Raw genomic sequence first — 21182 nt, 5'->3', positions numbered from 1 at the left:
TTCAACCAGCAAAATGCTGCTGATTCATAGTAAAGTTTAAGGTCTGGCAGGGCAAATCCACCTCTATCCTTAGCATCAGTTAATATTTTAAATTTTATTCTGGGCTTCTTGCCCTGCCAGACAAATCTAGAAATCTCTTTCTGCCACTTCTTGAAACAATCCATTTTGTCCAAAATTTGCAATGATTGAAATAAGAATAACATTCTTGGCAATACATAATAATAATAATAATAATAATAATAATAATAATAATAATAATTTATTATTTATACCCCACCCATCTGGCTGGGCCTCCCCAGCCACTCTGGGCGGCTTCCATAGAAACCAAAAATACAGTAAAATATCACACGTTAAAAACTTCCCTGAACAGGGCTGCCTTAAGATGTCTTCTGAATGTCAGGTAGTTGTTTATCGCTTTGACATCTGCTGGAAGGGCGTTCCACAGGGCGGGCGCCACTACCGAGAAGGCCCTCTGCCTAGTTCCCTGTAGCTTTGCTTCTCGCAATGAGGGAACCGCCAGAAGGCCCTCGGCGCTGGCCCTCGGCGCTGGACCTCAGCGTCCGGGCAGAATGATGGGGGTGGAGACGCTCCTTCAGGTATACTCGACCAAACAAGGAAAGCTTCAGATTTGACCATATTTCAAGATCCTTTTTCACTTCTGACCAACATTTCTCGTAATTATCTTTAAACAAATTTAGGTTCTTAGCAGTCTTGTTAACCCCCAGGTATTTTACTTTCTTAACCAATGTTAATCCCGTCTCCTTCTGAAACCTCTCTTTCTCGATCGGTGTTAAATTTTTCTCAAGAACCTTAGTCTTTAACTTGTTCAACTTGAATCCTGCAACTTGACCAAATTCCTGAATCAATTCTAATACTCTTTTAGTACTAGATTCTGGCTCCTGTAATGTCAATACTAAGTCATCTGCAAACGCTTTAAGTTTATACTCTTTAGCTCCGACCTGAATACCTTTGATCAAATGGTCTCTTCTAATCATGTTTAGCAGAACCTCCAGGACCGAAATAAAAAGCAATGGGGAAATTGGGCAGCCTTGTCGTGTCCCTTTCTCGATCTTAAATTCTTCTGTCACCACGTTGTTAACTATCAATTTAGCCTTTTGTTCTGAGTAAATTGCACCTATACCATTTTCAAAACCTTGACCAACCCCCATCCCCTGTAGATTTTTCTTCATGAAACTCCAAGAAATATTGTCGAAGGCTTTCTCCACGTCAACAAATATCAAAACTGCTTTAGTATTAATATTCACTTGCAACTTCTCTAAAATGTTAATTATATTTCTCGTGTTGTCAGACAAGTGCCTACCCGGGAGAAAGCCAGCTTGGTCTTTATGTATCTCCTCGACTAGTACCTTTCCATCTCTGATGTCCTCTTTGCTTGCCTTGCCATTTGGCCAAAGTGCTGCGTGTTAGATTGGAGGAAAAGTTGCTCAGCTGCTCCAGTTTTAATGGGCCACGGATGGTGGGAGGGGGAGGAAGGTACTTTTCCAGGTCACCTGGGAGTTGACTTTGCTCTGAAAGTGTGTCTCCGTGTTCCTGTTACTTCAGCCTTCTTCTCCACCTCTGAGGCATTAATTCCTCTAACCCTCACACTTAAACATCAGCAGTGTTCTGACTCTTGTCTGATATGACCCTCTTTCTTAAAAGCCAAGGCAGAGAAGGTGCTGGATCTGCTCAAAATGGTCTTTAACCTCCTTCCTGTCAGCACCAGCACCAGCATATGCATAACCCAACAAGCTGGAAGGTGAGCAGAGGAGGGCGACCAAGAGGATCAAGGGTCTGGAAACCAAGCCTTATGAGGAATGGCAGAGGGAGCTGAGGATGTTTAGCCTGGATAAGAGAATACACGGGTTAGAGCCCCACATTGGGCAAAAAGACTCCTGACTAGATGACCCTCATGGTCCCATCCAGCTCTGCAGTTCTATGATTCTAAGTCTGAGAGATGATATGAGAGCCTTCTTCAAATATCAGAAGGGCTGCCACATGGAGGATGAAGCAAGCTAAAAGAGAAACAGAAACAACAACAACAAAATGATACACAAGGGGAGAAGGCTGGGCGGGAAGGAGAAAATCCAAATCTAAACTCAGGCACTGATTTCTAAACAGTTGCTCCTGTCATGGCCAGCTGGGGCAAGAGTTCAGGGACAGGAAGTTCCTCATTTAGCAAAGGTGATGCAATGGGCTTTGCTCCCCATCTCTCTTGCACTGAGGCAGTCTGCCAGAATGGCTGCCCCCAAGTGACAGGTGACTTTGTATGCAGAATAGCCAAGAAAGTCAGAGGGGGCAGCCTGAGATCATTTTGCCTGCCCGCCTGCTCCTCTCTTCCAGGCTACGGATCCACCTGGAGGGTGCCTTGCACAAGTCAACCCCCCAAATATTGATGCCAGCACTGCTCCGTGTCCATTAAAAGAGGTTAAGCTGTGATGCTTTGGTGTGGGGAGTGGGGTAGAATGACCTTTCCCCCCTCACGGCAGCTGTTAGCGTTGAAGTCGGCTATACCCAAGAGTCATTACTTTGCCCATTGTGTCTGGGAAGAGGAGGGAGGCGGGTTTGGAGATTGGCATAGCGATAAAACTTCCTGTCAGTTTTATTTCCTTTCCCATCAGTCCCGGACTGAAGGCTACCAATTAATAAGCTAACCAAGCAATTGTCGGGTGGGGAATGCGGGGAGATGACCAAAGGCTGTCTTCCTGGAGAATCCGTTCCACTGTAGAACAGTTCTCAACTGTCAGAATCCCCCCCCCCCCAAAAAAAAAATATTTAGTCGGAATCTCCTGTCTTGTTATTTGAATCCACTGGTTTTGGTCCTGTCCCCTAAATCAGTAGAAAACAAGCTTGCTCTACCTTCCCTGTGACATCTCTTCAGATATTTGAAAGTGGCTCTCCTGCCGCCTCTCAGTCTTCTCTTCTCCAAGTTAAACATCCCAAACAGCATCAACTGTTCCTCATCAGGCTTGGTTTTCAGACCCTTCGTCATCTTGGTCTCCCTCCTCTGCACACCTTCCAGCTTGTCAATATCCTAAAACTGCAATGCCCGGAGCTGGGCACAGTCCTTTAGTGGATTCTACCCAAGACAGACTAGAGCAGGACTATTACACCCCTTGATCTAGACAGTCGACTTCTGTTGATGCAGCCTAGAGTAGCATACACAACGTACTTTAGAATCACGCAGGTAGAAATTTATATGTGCACGCACACAAACATGCAGAGATGGTGACATTTTCTTGCTCCTGAAAGCTTTTGCTGTGATGTTATGAACAGTGTCAGCCACAGTGTGTGTATCCAGGATGGGGAAAGGGCAGAGATCTTTCTGCTAATAAGCTTCCCAACTGCCTCATCGGCGTTTGTCAGGCTTTCAAAGGGAATTGGCCCGTGGAAAGGGAGGGGGCGATGAAAACTGCATCTTTGGACAGGGCTTTGCATATGAACACAGAACAGCCTGTTTATTCTGCAGCCCCTTGTTCCAGGAACAATTGGAGAGGGATTTGCTTCTCTCTACCCAATTTGCCTCGTGAATGCCAAAGTCAGGTGTCATTTAGGGCAGGTTTAGACAGCAAAGGACAAGCTGTCTGCATTGACTCTTGAGATCTGTGTCTTAAAAGGACCCAGGCAAGGAAGCCGGTGTTTGGGTTCTATAGAGAGCCATTGTGCCTGTGTGTGGTCAAGAGGGGTTTTATAGAATCACAGAGTTGTCGAGTTGGAAAGGGAACCAAAAGGGTCATCTAGTCCAGCCCCCTGCAATGCAGGAACCACAGGTGACACATGAGCATGGAGTCTCAGTCCGGTGTGTGCAGAGAGCAGTGGCACAGCCAGCCCCCAGCTTCCTGCCCTGTCAGGATTCCTAGCAGGAAATGAAAACTGTGGGCAGCTCAGGCCAAGGTGCAAAGACTTATACCAGAATGCCACTGGCCCTGGGTTCAAGGCAGCCCTGGACAGCAAATCTAATCCTTCTTCATTGCTAATTGTGCTGAGATATCAGAAACTGTGACAGCAGAGACATAGGGAAGAAATCTTCCTGCATTGCAAGGGGTTGGACTGGATGGCCTTTGAGATCCCTTCCAACTCTACAAATGGCCAGCAGCATTGGGAAGCATCTGAACTGGGTCCCACATGACTCCTCCTTCCAGGCGCTACCTGCCATGTGGAAGGAGCTCCCACGTCCTTTCAGTTATATTGGGAATGTGCCCAGAAAGGCGAGCCCACATTATTTATGATCACGCGGAGGATGTTGCTTGCTGGAAGAGGCCTTTGTGAAGATCTCCAAAGCCTGCTTTCAGCAGAGCTGGTGGCGCCGCATAAATAGAAACACTTTCTTTCATCTTGATGTGAGGATTTTAGAATGAGCTTTGAACAATGTGCTGTTTCCAGGTGCACAGATTGCTGGCACATAGCATGCCCCTCTCCGTGCAGGAGGCACGAAATTGCTGGCTTCCTCAATGTGTTCTGCAATATATACAATGCCCAGGAAAAGGGAATGGTGTCCGGTTATCAGGCAGGCTGTGGGATGGAGATCTCAGCGGGCAAGGAGATGCTGAAGGCTGCCTCTGACCTTTGGGTGGCACCAACCTTTGAACCAATGTGCAGCCTGCCTTTCTAGAACTACGTCAAAACTAGCTGGAAACGGCTTCCTAATTCTGGCAAGGCCACTGTGGACCATCTGCGATATTCTAAAGCTGCAGATCACAGCCCCACCCCACGATGTTTTAATTTCAGCTTCTCAGAAATGTCGGCAAATACATTTGGATGAGAACACAAACACTCTTTTCTTCATTCCCTCTTGGAGCAGCCGCAGCAAACATGACTATCCCCAGCTTCCTGTTTCTACTCGTCTCCTGTGATGGATTGCACAGCCCTACTTAGGTAGGGGAGACAGGAGGTGCAAAAGTTCTGACCTTCCTTTGGGGTACGAAGAGAGAAGAAGAGGAAGTGAGAGTTGCTTGCAGTGACATGTGAAAAGGATCGAGGGGTCTTAGCGGACCACAAGCATGAGTCAACAGTGTGGTGGGGTGGGGGCAGAGTTCATACAATTCTAGGTTGCATCAACAAGAAGTCTAGTGTCTGGATCAAGAGAAGTTATAGTGCCGCTCTATTCTGCCTTGGTAAGACCCCACCTGGAGGACTGTGCCCACTTCTGGGCACCACCATTTGAGAAGGATGTTGACAAGTTGGGAACTGTGCCAAGGAGGGACCAAGGTTATCTGGAAACCAAGCCTTTTGAGGAAAAGCTGAGGGAGCTGCGTATGTTTAGCTTGGAAAAGAGGAGACTGAGAGTTGATATGATAGCCATCTTTAAATATCTGAAAGGCTGTCACATAAAAAGTGATGGAAGCTCGTTTTCTGCTGCTCCGGAGGGGAGGACCAGTCCAGAAACAATAGATTCAAATGACAAGAAAGGAGATTTCGACTAAACATGGGAATAAATTTCTGACAGTTAAGAGCTGTTCGACAGTGGAATGGGGACTCCCAGCAGGCTCATCCATGTGAGGGGAAAGGGGCTAGCACCTCAGGGAGACAGGTTCCTGTACAGCCTCTCGTGGCTATGCTAGTGTTCTACTTGAAATTATCTTTTTATAAAGTATAGGGGAGCATCAAAACAGTGATCCCACAATCTCTCCTCAGGTACTCCTGTCCATTCTACTGTCTCAAGACTTGGCCCGCTTGCTTGAGGGCCTCTTCCCACCTGGTTGCCACTGTGAGAACAAGATGGCTGGCCCTTTGGCCTGATCCAGCAGGGGAAACCTTATATTCTTACCGCCTCATTCTGCGACATGTGTCAAAATCAGCACAAGGCTGCACTCCTACGTTAGCCTAGGAATAACTGAATTAGCAGCAGATACTTCCAATAAACAGCTCCTGGGCCCGGCTGTGAATTGTGCAAGTTAATTTGGTTTGTATCTACTTGTCAGTTGTGTGCAATGTATCCTACTTCTCATAGACACAAATTCAGAGCTATACACAGTTCAGAGTGGTGTGGTGCTGGCCTCATATTGCCGCTACATTTGGCTGGCTGCTGTCTTAATGAAGACTGATGCCATGTATTTGTGCTTTGCCATTTTGATCTGTAGCAGTGTTTTAATGTCACGTGAAATGTCATAAGAAACTGACTTATGTGGCATCAGTCCATTGGTCCACCCAACTCACGCTTGTCTACCCTGATGGGCAGTGTCTCTCCAGAGTTCAGGCAAGGAGTAAGAACATAAGAAGAGCCTGCTGGATCAGGCCACGGGCCCATAAAGTGCGAAAGCCACAAGGACTGTTACCTTCAACTATGGAGGGAGATTGTAGCCATCATGGCTAGTAGCCATAGAGCTATTGACAGCCCCCTCCTCAATGAATTTGCCTAATCCCCTTTTAAAGCCCTCCAAGTTGGTGTCTTTCACTGCCTCCTGAGGGAGAGAGTTCCGTAGGTTAACTGTGCACTGCATGAAGAGTCTCTCACATAACATCCCTGAGCTATGGTTAAGAATGAGGAATGTCTTGGACTTCCGGGTTGGCGCCATCGCCGAATGGCGGACTCCCTCCGAGCTCCGGAGGGAGTCTGCTCGGCAGGGGCTGGGTTCTACCGCACCGGCGATGCGGGGACCCTTAGAAACCACGGCCACGGAGGCCGTGGACATGGAGACTCGGCTTGCACCGTTAGCGCCCTCCCGACTCGTGAAGGAGCCTTTTTAAAGGCTACGGATCGGGTGCCGGGGAGAAGCGTGGTGCCTTGAGTTCTCTGCTTCCCCTGCTGAGCGAAGCCGCATGCCATTCGGCGGAGAGCGCTGACTTCTTCCATTGAAAATTCGGACTTTTCAACAACAACCCGTGAGTAAATTTGGAAATCGGGTTCAAAAGGAGGAAAAAAAAATTTTTTTTTTCGAATTGGATACGAGCGGGGGGGATCCAAAAAGGAAGTCAGTCCCCTCCCTATTGTAAACTTTCCAAAACAAGGACGGGGAAACCAAGACCCAAAAAGGCTTGCATTGCTGATAAAAATCCAAAATTTCACGATGGGGAACTACAAGAACTGTGCTGGAGGAGGAACTGGAGAAGGGAAACGCAACCCCCCCCCCTGGGAACCGGGGTGACTGAAGAGAGAGCCTGGTGAAAGGAGTCGGAGATCTTGACAGCTGTCAAAATAGCTGTCAAAGTCGAAAAGCGGAGTGGATTTTATTATGAGAACTTGGCTGGTTAAATTTGATACAATTGGCTACAACTTGTTAAAATTTGGATACAAAATGGCGAATATGGATAACAAATTGACTTTTGGATTAGAGGAAACAAAGATACAACAATCCCCCTTGAGGAGTTTCGGGACATTACAAGGATTGGGAAAGTGGAAAAACACCAATGGAACTTTACAGGACTGGTTATCTTCTGGGAAAGCTGCAAAACGGAAATAACATCTCGTCTTCAGGGTGTTTTCTTTTTTGTTTTTTTAAAGGAGACAATAGATTTTTCTATTGAAGAAAGGAAGGGACTGAACGTAAGGTTTTGCCCCTGAATAACAACCATCCCTGCAGACTTACCAAACTTTCGAACTACAACGTTTTAGCAGCGGAACAAAGGGAAATCAGACTACAACCTGGAAAGAACAATGGAGGGAGTTCTATTACAGTTTTATTAAAGACTGAAGTTAAAGTTTTGAAAAATAATGATAATAATAATAATTTTGATTTTCAAAAAAATTTATTTTTAATTTTAAAAAAGAAAAAGCCAGCAAGGAGTTGGGGAAAAGTTGTGATTTATGGTCTTAAGAATTCCAGGCAGACACCAGGGGTTGATGGTCAGGGGGAAATTAAACCGGGGACAGGGGGGGGAGAACTAAAACTCCAAAGGCTTGCCAACTTGGTTATTTTTTGCTGAATTGGTCTATTATTCATTATATTTTTTTTATTCTCTACCTTTTCTGTTTCTATTATCTGGGGTGCTTCTTTTATTAAAAAATGGAAATTGTGGAATGACATGGGGTGGGTCTTGGGGAAAGAACACTGGGTTTTTTTTTTTTTTTTTTTTTTTTTTTTACTGTAAAACAAATTAAGTTTCAATTTGAATGGGGAACTTGTTTGGCCAACAATATGAAAGGGGAATATGGTAGGGGTGGGGGAAGGGGGGAGTCCCGTAAAGTGATATTTTTTGTATTTTTGAAAAATTTTAATAAATATTATTTAAAAAAAAAAAAGAATGAGGAATGTCTTATGGGAGCATTTGCAGCCTATAAATAATTGCTTATTTAATAAAATAATGGAATACACACACACTGACCGCCTCTCTCGCTCTCTGCCACATATTTGCAAGCTTTTTTTCCTGAGCCATAAGAGCTCTAACAAAAGACTCTAAGGATGCTGAATTCTGTGTCAAGCACCACTCAGTCAGGGATGCACTGGAGACTTGCAGCTCCAGCTGTCAGGTGAAGCAAGGCTGGTTTCCTGACGCTGTGCAAAGTGGTGCAGAAGCATGGATGGGTTCTATCTTGCAGGGGGCAAATGATGCCTCCGAGCTAGAGTCTGAATTAAAGCACTGTGAATAAATTGTTAGCTGTAGGGGACAAAGCAGAGCAGCCTAGAGGCACTCCAGGGCATCATCCTCAACCAAGAGGGAGCTGGCATCCAGAACCTTCGAAATGCGGTGTCTGTTCTATGCATTGCAAGCACACAGGCTCCAAATGCATCATCCTCCATGGTTCTGCCCATTCCCTCTTGCTGCCCTGGGATCTGAAGCCCAAACACATGCAGGAGGCCACCTGACTCCAAACCCCTCCTCAGGTCCCCATGTTTGGCATGAGGCTGCTGGTTCATGCCCTCGGCCCTCATCTTCAGCTGAAGAACGGGCCACAGCAACAGTTTTGCACATGGAAGATCCCTGTTTCAATCCCTGGCATGCCCCCTGCCTGAAACCCTGGAGGGCTGCTGCCAGCCAGTGCTGACAATACTGAGTTAGGTGTGCCAGTGCTACAAATCTATACACAATGAGGATATTTTATTCTACAAAGCAGCACAAACTCAAGACCCCAGTGCATATAAAATGGTGCTGTGCTGTCCTTCCCAAACATTCTATAGTATATATACAATAGTAATGGTAAGGCAGCTAGAATTAGCCTGGAAAATATAATTTCTGTCCCTACTGCAACACAGCAATAGTCCTGAGCAATTGAGTGCTGGTAATCAGCTGCTTCAATGCATCATCTGCCCTTGTTGAAATGTAGATTGCAGTTCAGCCTTCCAGGTGTTAAGAGCATAAGAATATGAGAAGAGACTGCTAGATCAGGCCAATGGCCCATTTGGTCCAATATCCTGTTCTCACTGTGGCCAACCAAATACCCCAATTAGCAGAGACATCACATTGCCAACCAAGGTCTGTATAGTTAAAGCTATGGTTTTCCCAGTAGTGATGTATGGAAGTGAGAGCTGGACCATAAAGAAGGCTGATCGCCGAAGAATTGATGCTTTTGAATTATGGTGCTGGAGGAGACTCTTGAGAGTCCCATGGACTGCAAGAAGATCAGACCTATCCATTCTGAAGGGAATCAGCCCTGAGTACTCACTGGAAGGACAGATCCTGAAGCTGAGGCTCCAATACTTTGGCCACCTCATGAGAAGATAAGACTCCCCGGAAAAGACCCTGATGTTGGGAAAGATGGAGGGCACAAGGAGAAGAGGACAACAGAGGACGAGATGGTTGGACAGTGTTCTCGAAGCTACCAGCATGAGTTTGACCAAACTGCAGGAGGCAGTGAAATACCGGAGTGCCTGGCGTGCTCTGGTCCATGGGGTCACGAAAAGTCGGACACAACTAAACGACTAAACAACAACAACAACAGAAGACCACAAGTGGGACCCAAGCAGAAGAGCACATCCCCCTCCCTGCTATGGTTTCCAGCAACTGGTATTCAGAAGCATTGCTGCCTCCAATGATAGAGGCAGAAGCATAGCCATTGTAGCTAGAAGCCATTGATAGCCTAATCATCCATAAATTTGTCCAATCCTCTTTAAAAGCAATCCAAGTTAACAGCTGCCACTGCCTCCTGTGGAAGTGAGTCCCATAGTTTAACTACGTGCTGCATGAATAAGTACTTTTATTTTCTCGGTCCTGAATCCTCCAGCATTCAGCTTCATTGGACGTCTACCTGTTCTAGTGTCAGTGTTTTCAACTACAACTCCCATCAGGCCACACCAGCAATTTTGAAGCTGATGGGAGCACAGCTGTGTTGGCTGAGGCTGATGGGAGTTGTAGTCCAAAACATCTGGAGGGCAGCAGATTGGGAGCGCAAGGGAGGCAGCTGTAGTCTCTTGCCGTAGAAAATTTCCAGTGTTATTTGTCAAGGGCTATGTATTACTGACAGCACTTTTGGCAGAGGTGAGATTTGCACTGGAGACCTCCTCGCTTGTGTCTCTGTCGTTTTAGCGACTTCACTGCACTTAAGTTCCTATAAGTGTCACTGGACCCAGAAAGAGGCTTGCTTTACCCACTCAGCCTTTAAACCAGAACTCTCTTTCATATCCCCTTGGTTTATCTAGCCTTTTGCATCCCTTGCTATCTGTCTCTTATCTTGGGGCCAGAGCCGTGTACCACCATCACCAGGATATTAATGTTTCTTCCGAGTCTCTGGGTTCACTTTTTATTTTTCCTGCCCCGCTCGCTGGAGAGTTGGGGGCGGGGTGGGGGGATGGGAAGAGATGTTGCTTGGCTGCTTGGAAGGCACATCCCAGCGATAAAGAGCAATAATTCATGCCTCGTCCCTTTCTCTCGGAACGTGCCATTTCATTAACTGAAGCCTTCGGAGCCGGATGCTGCCAATTCCCTCCCTGTTCTTGGTGTTAATGAAAAAGAGATTCTGAATGGAGATGGCTCCGTGCTAAACCGGGTGGCCAGTCTTTGCACTTAATTGCTTTTACAGCGTCAGGTTTGCAGAGATTGCCCTCAAAGTACAAAGCTGCCTTTCTTACCTCTTCATGGTGCCAGGTAAAAGCAGCCCCACATCTTGCCTAACCTCTGATCCACTTTCAGCTGTAGAATGGGAGTCGTTTGCATCCATTTTTATCACTTGTGCCTTCTTTAAAAGCATTCATGAACCAGAACAGGCTTGTTGTTATTTCGTTTACACACACACACACACACACACACACACACACACACAACAATGTATTAATAGCAGATACCCCAAAAAAATAAGAGTAGGAAAGGATGACTAGAACTCAGCATAGAGGAACAAATTTCCATACTAAAATTGAACATAATAAATTAATATTACAAGGTTCCAAGTAACACAAATGGGTTTACATGATTCCAGTACATTGTAAAACTACTCCATTTCTTGATAAAAACATTCTGTTGTTGCCTGCCCTCTCTGTTTCTCACTTAACCATGCATCCTATGTCCCAAATTGTTGTTATCCATTCTCCCATTGATTATGTTTTCATTTTTTCCCATTTCAGACAAATAATCATTCTGGCAGCAGCTAAGAGATGTTGCATTAATTCCCTGTCCTCTATTAATTCAGTTTCTTTAACATAGCCAAATAGGAAAACTAGAGACTCCGTGGGCAAAGCATAGCCAGTTGTTACTTCCATTGCCATTGCTATATCTCCCCAGAATTTTCTGCTTTTGGGACATGCCCAGAATATTTGCCATATCCCAGCATTTGCAGCTTTGCAGGCATCCCTGAGTGTTCTATATATCCAGATAAGACATTGCAGTGTCAGGTGAAGCGGAATGAATGTTGCCCACCTAACTCAAATGGTTCACTATTTAACAAATAAATGTGTTCCCCCCCCCCCCCGTTTCTGTCTCTCCAAGCTCATGACCAAGCATCCAGCAAAGCGTTTGGGGTGTGGCCCTGAAGGAGAGCGCGATATCAGGGAGCACGCCTTTTTCCGCTACATCGATTGGGACAAACTTGAACGGAAAGAGATCCAGCCTCCTTTCAAGCCCAAAGCTGTAAGTTCCTCCCCTCCTGTCTCACTGCCAAAATTCTTTTCTTCCAGCAGAGACACTCGCTTCACATCTGCAGCATACATTTCCAGCACTCTTGTGCCACTTTCGACGCTTCCCCCAAAGACACCTGGGAATTGCAGTTTGTCAAGGACGCTGGGAATTGCACCTCTGCAAAGGATTTTCCTAACAACTCCCTGCACCCTTTAACAAACTAGAGTTCTCGGGATTCTTTAGGGGAAGCCGTGGCTGTTTAAAGGGACATCAGGGTGTTTGGAATGCTGGGTGTGGATGAGTCCAGTTATCACAGCCCCTTCTTGACCCGGACAATAACATGTCCCCTTTCTTATAGCCGTGACTATGTCAATGTCCTGCATTAAGGGCTGCTTTCTGTTGACTGATTCACACATGCAGGATGTGAGGTGGTCATCCTGTGGGTGCGCAGACTGCAGGATGGGGGCTCACATGATGGGAATATCCTCCATCAGGGATGTGAACTTGAATAAAATATTGGAGGGGGGCAGGTGAGCCCCGCCCCACGTAATCAATCACAAGACACGGCACATGCACACCATTTGAATGGCAATGCACATCAATGGGGGGGCCCCTTAAATATTTTATTGGTGGGGCCAAAGGTACCTCGTCGCCTAGGAGTTGGCTCCTATGTCCTTCATACAAAAATAAAATAAAATAAATCCCCAGTACATATTGGGTAGAAAAGGTCTACCCTAGTTTTCTCCTTGACATCCTAATGAAGGAGTCTTTTTGAGGGAGGCCTTCAGTCAGAGATGCTGGCAGCATCCTATGAGCTTTGATTCATTCACTTCCCACCTGCAGCTGAGATGCAGGTTGGTGGCCTCAACCGCTGCTGTTTGCAAGAACTGGGCCTGGGTTGATTTATAGTTCTCTGCAACTCCACAAAACGGCTGCGATGTGGGGAGCAGAGTTCCCGGCTCTCTTTTCCAAGGCAAGGCATGGGATGTCCCTGTACCCGCTCCGAAAAGCTTGCCTGATACGTGCCTGTTCTCTGAGAAAGATGCGCCTGTGATCACTTTCTTGCATTAGCTCTAAGTGCGTTCGGCTCGAGAAGGCCACGTGGCGATGCCAAGGTCTCCTGAAAGTCACCCATGGGAGGCATAGACAACATAACCTTTAGCCAGTCTGTGGAAAACACTCTGCTGGTTTCCGTCTGGCCAAAATGCCATTCTTAAATCACAAGCCTGCAGAGAGGCAGGAGCAGCCCCGGTACCAGAAATGGGGTTTCATTAACTCAGGCTACATGGGAGCCTTAATCCATGCTCTGCTCACCGGGGGGGGGGGGGAGGACAGGGACAAAAGGTCCTTCCTTTTTTTAAGAGTTTTGCAACTGGCACCCAACTGAGACTGTTAGACTTCTGAATGTTCAAATCACCATTGGCTTTTCGCACTGGCTTGTCTGTCGGGGTCTCCTATCCTGGGTCCCATCTCTGCCACCAGCACCTGAGTTGGAGCCATGCCCCCCTCCCATGCCTCTCTCTTTCTCTTGGAGAAGGAGCTGAGAAAAAGGTCCTTTTTGCTCTCTCGGAACCTCTAGCTCAGCAACTACACTGTACGCCTGAATCATTCATGACGTGGTAATTCACTCAGCAGGTAAAAGGCAGGCAGGCAGCAGCTTGAATAGTTTATGAGCAGGCGCCAAAAGCCAGGGAGAATTCTTATCCCAAAGAGGACCTGGTGTTCGGCCAGCGTTTCTGCGCCCGATCCCCGGATAATGGCACTTTCTGCAAACTCCTAAAAGGAAAGGGAATGCGCTCCCCAACTTTGTACAACCACACTTGGGATCCTAGTGTACAATTCTGGTTGCCTCGCCCAAAAACGGGTACTGAAGAGTTGGGAAAGGTTCAGAAAGGGAAAGTTGAAATGATGAAGAGTATGGAGCCTCTCCCTGAGGAAGAAAGACTGCAGCCGATGGGACTTTTTAGTTTAGAGAGAAGGGAAGTAAGAGGCGACATGATGGAAGTTTGTAGAATTATGCATGGTTTGGAGATAGTGGATAGAAAGAAGTTTTTCTCCCTCTCTCCTAATACTAGAACTTACTGAAGCTGAATGTTGGGAGATTGGGGACACATAAAAAGAAGTAATTCTTAATGCAGTGCATAGTTGAACTATGGCACTTGCTCCCACATGAGGCAGTGATGGCCACCAACCTAAGGTAAAGGTAAAGGGACCCCTGACCATTAGGTCCAGTCGTGACCGACTCTGGGGTTGCGGCGCTCATCTCGCTTTATTGGCTGAGGGAGCCGGCGTACAGCTTCCAGGTCATGTGGCCAGCATGACTAAGCCGCTTCTGGTGAACCAGAGCAGCGCATGGAAACGCCGTTTACCTTCCCACCAAAGCGGTACCTATTTATCTACTTGCACTTTGATGTGCTTTCGAACTGCTAGGTTGGCAGCAGCAGGGACTGAGCAACGGGAGCTCACCCCATCACGGGGATTCGAACCGCTGACCTTCTGATAGGCAAGTCCTAGGCTCTGTGGTTTAACCCACAGCGCCACCTGCGTCCCTGGCCACCAACCTAGATGGCTTTAAATGAAGACTAGACAAACTCTTGAACAAAAAAGCTGTTGATGGCTAAAAGCCAGGATGGCTATGCTCTTCCTCTATTGGCAGAAGCAAGAATGCTTCTGTATGCCAGTTGCTGAAAACCACAGCAGGGGCAAATGTTGCTCTTGTGCTTCAATCCTGCTTGTGGGTTTCCTGCAGGCATCTGCCTGGCTGTGGTGAGAAAAAGATGCTAGACTAGATGGGCCATTGGCCTGATCCAGCAGCTTCTTCTTATGTCCTTATTGTCAACTTCCAGTCATCTAGCTGCAGCTCAGTGGCAAAGTACTTGCTGTGCATTCAGAAGGTCCCACGTTCATTCTCCAGGTAGGGCTTTAAGAGACTCGCAACTGAAAATCACTGCCAGTCACTAAGTTAGTTGTAGAAGATGAGTTTGGATTTGATATCCCGCTTTATCACTACCCGAAGGAGTCTCAAAGCGGCTAACATTCTCCTTTCCCTTCCTCACCCACAACAAACACTCTGCGAGGTGAGTGGGGCTGAGAGACTTCAAAGAAGTGTGACTGGCCCAAGGTCACCCAGCAGCCGCATGTGGAGGAGCGGGGAATCGAACCCGGTTCACCAGATTACGAGTCTACTGCTCTTAACCACTACACCACACTGGCTCTCCTCTGTATGAGACAGCTTCCTGTGTTCCTACATAGAAAAGCCATGTCTCAGAGGTGGAGGACATCTGCATTATATGCAGGAGGTTCTAGGTTCACAACCCTGATATTTCCAGTTAGGGCTGGGAAGGTCCTCTGGGGATCTGCTGCCAGTCAGTGTGGACAGTATTGAGCTGGCTGGATCAGCGACTAGGTATAAGGCAACTTCTTATGTTTCTCTCTTTTTTCATGAGCTGGTTTGGTTATTGCTGGACTCTTCCTTTCCTCTTTCTGACTTTTCCGTTTCCTGTTCCCAAGTCGAGCACTCCCTGCATCTCTCGCTCCTGCAGTCTTTTTACTTTGAGTGCCTGATTCCTTGTGCTGCACCTGAGAGCGGCCAGCGCTGTTCCTTGAAGCACCCCCAACCCCTCCTCTCCCCAATAATCTGACAGATTGGTTGTGTTTGTGTAGAAGTGGCTGTTCTGACAGGGTCGTGCATGGCTGATCTTTCGCGGCCATCCCTGCATACCAAGTGGCTTGGAGCAAACCTGACGCCAGCTCTCCTTGAGATAATTATGGGCTGCTGGTGGTGGTTGGTTTTTTTAAAAATCAAATTACTTCTTTACATAGAAGCCAGGGCTTGGAGAGCCTGTGTGATCTGAAGGCAAAGCTCAGGCAAGGGGGATGCAGCACATTCTTACAAATAATTGCAAAATATATAGTGCAATCCTAGAGGTGTCTACGCAGAAGTAAGTGCCTTTGCGTTCTGTGGGGCTTACTCCCCAGTAAGTAAACATGGGATTGCAGTCTTCATTACGGAGCAATGGCCTCTTTGGATGTAGGGCTTAGATGTTTCAAAGGGTGGGATGTTAAATTGCTCCCACTGGAAATGGCAGGCCTGTTTTTTTTTATTGATTTATTGATTTATTAAATTTTTATCCCCCCAGCCTTCCTCCCTAAAGGTGTACAGGGTACAGTACAACAGAAACAAAATAAAACATACTTTATAACAATTTAAAACCATCTCAAAATGTTTAGAGCATCTGTAGGGAAAATCAAAAGCAATCGCATCCCCTCAGTTCTTTTTATTTAATTTCATGGCTGCCGTGCCCACGAAGCAGGAATGCTTTTCCGCTACTCCTCAAAGCCAGTAGTGAGGGAGACAGACTTCTCAGAGAGGATGTCCTGAATGTGGGAAGCACCACTGAGAAGACCCTACCATGCTGAATGCCAACCAGGCAGCAGCCAGAGGCAGCCCCCAGCCAACAGGGCCTCCGCTGTGTTGACTCCTGCACCGCTCTGCCCCATAACATTTGGGGCCACTAATCATGTGCTCTGACATCCCTTTCTCCATTACTTTGTGCCCTTCCCTTCTCTGCTACATCCTTGGCAGCAGCTGGTGAGGAAAGGGAGGATTTGGTCATGTCAGGGTGCAAGGTGAGTAACCCTAGGTGTTATGGGGCGAAGTGACTCAGCCCAGGGATGCTAACTTTTGGCAGCATTCCTTGATGTCACAAGATTGAAATGCCTCTTAATCAACAAAAACCCATAGGTGCCAGCCAACCTGGTGCCCTCCTTATTTTTTTACACTTTTACACTGTAACCTCCATACACATACACACACACACATAAGGAAGAAGGCATGGAGACCCATCTAAGAGCTTTGGACTACAGATCCCTTCTGCCTGTGCTGGCAGGGGCTGATGGGAGTTGTAGTCCAAAGCACCAGGAGGGCACCAGGTTGGGGAATCCTCTTTTGGGAGTTTCATGTAGTTGCATCCCAAGAGGTATCTTTGACCTCATCTAAAGTTGCAGACAGGAAAATGCTTCCCCCACCCCCATTTCCACAACAAATGCTGGTCAAACACCTAAGGTTAGAGGTGGATCTTGAAGGCAGAAGTTTCCGAAGCCCTCTTATTAATTTCAGTGGGTTTACTCTGAGTAGAGCTTAGTTGGAGATATCCCTAGATTTTCTTCTGTCTTTGCAAGGGGTTGGTGTTTTTTAAATTGCTCAGCTATATAATTAGTGGGGCTGCAAGCTGTAATCACTTTAATGGGCAGATTAATCAACTCATGTGTTAGTTGTTTAATCAGAAGGGGCCAATTTTAATGGGCAAGGGCAAACTCTTATTAGTGGGGGCTGAATGTCAAAGGCACACTCCTAATTACAAAGCCACCAGAAAGAATGAAAAAGCCCAACAGTCCTGACCTGATAGTACTGAGTGATGGCTTTTTATTAATTTGTAAATTATCTCCCCAAAGGCAGCGATATGCAGACTTGTTGATTTATATGAAGTGGCCTAGATCCCTCTTTCCTTTATGAAACGATTCCAAAGTGGCTCCCGTGATAAAATGAAATGCAATGCCTTCAAAAGAAATCCAATATAACATGACTAAAGAAACCAAATTCCGACAAGAAAGCATCAATCACGGAGGCAACAGTGCTAAAATAATGAAATCTGGGAGAGAAATCCATCAACTAAGGACAGCCACATCTTGGCCAAAATTCCAGAAGGAATGTGGGAGGGGGGGGGCTCTTTGAAATCATACTCAGAGTAAACCTATTGAAGCCCATGGGATTAAGCTTGTTTTAATCACCAAATGCCATGCCTCTTCTGGTTCTGGGAGACAAGTGGAATGGGGAGCTTGTTGCAGCAGGAGGGAGAGCCATGCGTCCCTCTTCACAATGCATGGCCCATCTCTGCCTCTTGGTCTTCCTCCCCTTCTGCTTCTATCTCTGGACTGCCCTCTGCCACAGACTCTCCCCACTCACTACTGTTACCTCTTCAGCTTCCAACACCTTCTTCTCCCTGTCTGCCCTCTCTTCTCCCTCTGGCCACTCATAGTTGTCCCACCACTTCTCCCCAGGCTCTGAGCCTTCTTCCCTCGGGGCTTCCACAGCTGGTTCCTCCCAACCAACCAGTCCATGACAGGCTTGCTGCTTGCTGGATCAATCAATCAATACAATTAAGAGTTTGCAGCTTGCGTGGGGTGCAGCTGGCGAGTGAAAGTGTTTATTTCTGGATGGAGCTGCATAACGCTTTGAGGAACAAGGGTCAGTGGTCACATCTCATCCATACAAAGGGCAAAAGCTGAATTACATTCTGTGGGAAAGCAGAAACATGCTCACGCACACCCCAGGGGTCCGGTTCTTTTAAATATGCACTACAGCACCCCATCAAGGTCATTTCAGGCAATGGCGCTGGAGCTGCAGCCGTCATTGTGAGCTTGCAGCCCTCACATTCTGCATCTCAGATGGTCCTAGAAATCTCAGCCGTTTCCAGGAGTTTGGTTAAGGATTAACAGCTGAAGTCCTGGTAGCTAAATGCTTCACTCCATCTCTGAATACCAGGTGCTGTTGGGGGGGGTGTATCACAGTAGTTCCCAAACTCTTTCACACACACCCCGGTTCCATAAACTCATCCCCAACATTCTTCAGAACAGTGGTTTGCATGACCCACTAAAGAAGATAATAACCCAATAAAATTCAAAAGTGACAATTAATTGTACACGTATTCAAAATACTGCTAAAACCATTTAATTTAACTAATTCAACAAGACTCATGTACTTGATCCAGTGATGCCAACTTTTCAAAGTCTGATAGTCCTTTACAGCTCCCCCGGCCACCCCCTTGCCTCTTACCTGCCCCCTAAGTAATCCTGCCTCCCACATTGAGAACCACTGATGGTGGATCTTGTTGGAATACCTAACCATCATGCCAGCCTCCCCCAGCCTCATGCTGTTGAGATGTCTTGAACGACAACTCCCATCAGCCCCAGCCAGGATGATGGCACTGTAGTAATCCAAAACACCTGGGAGCTGTACTTCCCAGAACATCTGGGCAACACCAGGTTGGTGAAGGCTGTGTTGCAAGTGCAGAAAGCCTTTCCTAGTACAGTCCTCATTCTGAAACAGGGAGGAGGAGGAGAGACACAGCCCTCATCCTTTACCGCCAGTGTTGTCAGGCGCCCTGCCTGATGTCTCTGCTGCACCAGGTGCTTCTGAAGCTAATAGGCAGTGACAAGTGTATTTTCAAAGGTTTAGCTGCACGTCCAGGAGCAGGCTGAGCTGGCAGGCGTGTGAGGCTTACAGAAGCAGGTAGAGCTTCCTGCCACAGTGCTGCCTGGCCTAGGCTTGCCTTTTTCCTCTTCTGTTTCGGATGCTAAAGCCAGTATCAAGACATGACTGAGGAGGGCTGCGGTTTTGGAGCATAGGACCATAGGACCATAGGAAGCTGCCTTATACTGAATCAGACCATTGGGGCATCCAGTGGTGCTGCGTCCTTTGCCAGCACACTGGGTGAGAACGGGAACGAGGCGTGGAGGGTTCACAAGACTGCACTGCACTGCACTGCACTGCACAGCCTGTCTGCCTGCCTGCCCATGCAGTGAGGAGCCCACCTGGCCAATTCTCAGTGACGTAGCGTGGGGGGTGCAGGGGGGGCCGGCCGCACCGGGCGCAACATCTGTTGGTTAGGGCAAATCCACGGGTTAGGGGGTGCAAATCCACGGGTTAGGGGGTGCAAATTACTTGCCTTGCCCCGGGTGCTGACAACCCACGCTACGCCACTGCCAATTCTTAAATTTTATACGCCACTAAAATGTAGAAAAACCTCAAGATGGTTTACAAAAAAAGACAAAACAATAAGAAGAATTAACAATAATGTAAAACTTAAATAACAAAATAACAATAGACTGAGAACAGATTAAAACTCACATCAACTTTTGAAACATCTGGGTAGGCTTGTCTAAACAAGAATGTTTGTAGCAGGCACCAGAAAGGGCACAGCAAAAGTGCTTGCATGATGTCAATAGGCAGGGAGTTCCAAAGTGTAGATGCTGTCCTACTGGAAAAAAACAATATGGACAATAGGTTGGAGGGGACTGGCCTAAAGAATCTTATAGGATGATCATTTATTATGGCCAGTAAATAACCATTCTGCATTTCATTTCCCACTCTCCAAGCCCGACCTACAAATGCTTGTCCACAGAAACACTTGCCCATTTTGCTGCTAGGTAAACCTTTTTCAGGTCAGCTCGTTTGGCGAACCTCCAAGGCAGTAAGCAAACATAAAGAGCCACCATGAATACCTCTTGGAAGTGATTCCCCATGTTCAGATTTGATCCATGGATGGTGCTGCTAAGTAGGTGCTTTCCGTCTGTCTTAAGGGGGTTGATTCCTACAATGCAGGCGATTGAGCTAGATGACCCTTGGGGTCCCTTCCAACTCTACAGTTCTGTGATTCTATGATTATGATGAGTATCACACACACACACACACACACACACACACACATGCCTGCATGGAAGCAAGGGCTCCTGGGAACAGCGCAGGGGCACATGAGCTGTTCAATCATTTTGATTTCCGAATGTCATTCTCCGTGAGACTTGCTGCTGTCAGGTCGGGTTAGGGGAGACGAATGTCTTTGAAGCTGTCTTCTGGGACGTGAATCATGTGGAAAAGAAGTTCTCCGCAGTTGCAGACTTGTGGCTTGTGGAGAAGGCGCTTGAAGCAGCTTTCAAAAATGTCCAAGGCTTAATAACCACCCCCCAAAAAATAGCTGCTTAAAGAAAAACACAGACATCCAGGCAGGCAGCTAGCTACCTTTTACAGCCGTTCTGCACATCCAGCTCTTAGAGACCCTGTGCATGTTTCTTGGGAAGATAAGCTTCAGTGCACGTGCTGATAAAACTCCTCCTCTTGCAGCTGTGAGCTGCAGACTCCGCTATCCAAAATGAAAATGGCAAGAGCAACCTTGCACCTTCATTACAGGATTGCTGTTTGGCTCCTGCACTCAAAGAGGGGGGGGGATAAAGAGGGGCTCTTGCTCCTTCCCCAAACATGCTTTGCTTTCCCACCGGCCCCTGAGTAAGAGTGACACTTGTCACACTATAGAACGCTGCAGAATCTCCAAAGCGTTTCCCTGACATGGTTTTAGAGATTTTCCCGATAACACTCTTTGGTAGATCATTATTGAAGAGGGAAGAAGTGCAGGCTGAGAGCTTGCCCAGCTTGGGGAAAGGCCATTGGCAGGGCACCCATGTTGTAAACCCAAACCACAGTTGCA

At 47.0% G+C, this 21182-nt stretch overlaps 1 protein-coding gene across 2 annotated transcripts in view; it reads left to right on the top strand.

The window, feature by feature from the left end:
* The window catches only part of PRKCB (protein kinase C beta), a 197385-nt gene that overhangs the window by 161509 nt on the left and 14694 nt on the right, over positions 1-21182 (top strand). For both annotated transcript variants that reach the window (XM_083584680.1, XM_083584679.1), the window contains exon 16: positions 11794-11934. In XM_083584680.1, the coding sequence (XP_083440806.1) occupies positions 11794-11934 (141 nt within the window). The remainder of the gene's footprint in view (positions 1-11793; positions 11935-21182) is intronic.

The sequence above is a fragment of the Podarcis filfolensis genome (assembly GCF_964270895.1).
Source record: "Podarcis filfolensis genome assembly, chromosome: 14".
Classification (NCBI taxonomy): Eukaryota; Metazoa; Chordata; class Lepidosauria; order Squamata; family Lacertidae; genus Podarcis; species Podarcis filfolensis.
The sequence above is the reverse complement of the archived record's forward strand: the minus strand, read 5'-3'. Positions and strand labels throughout refer to the sequence as shown.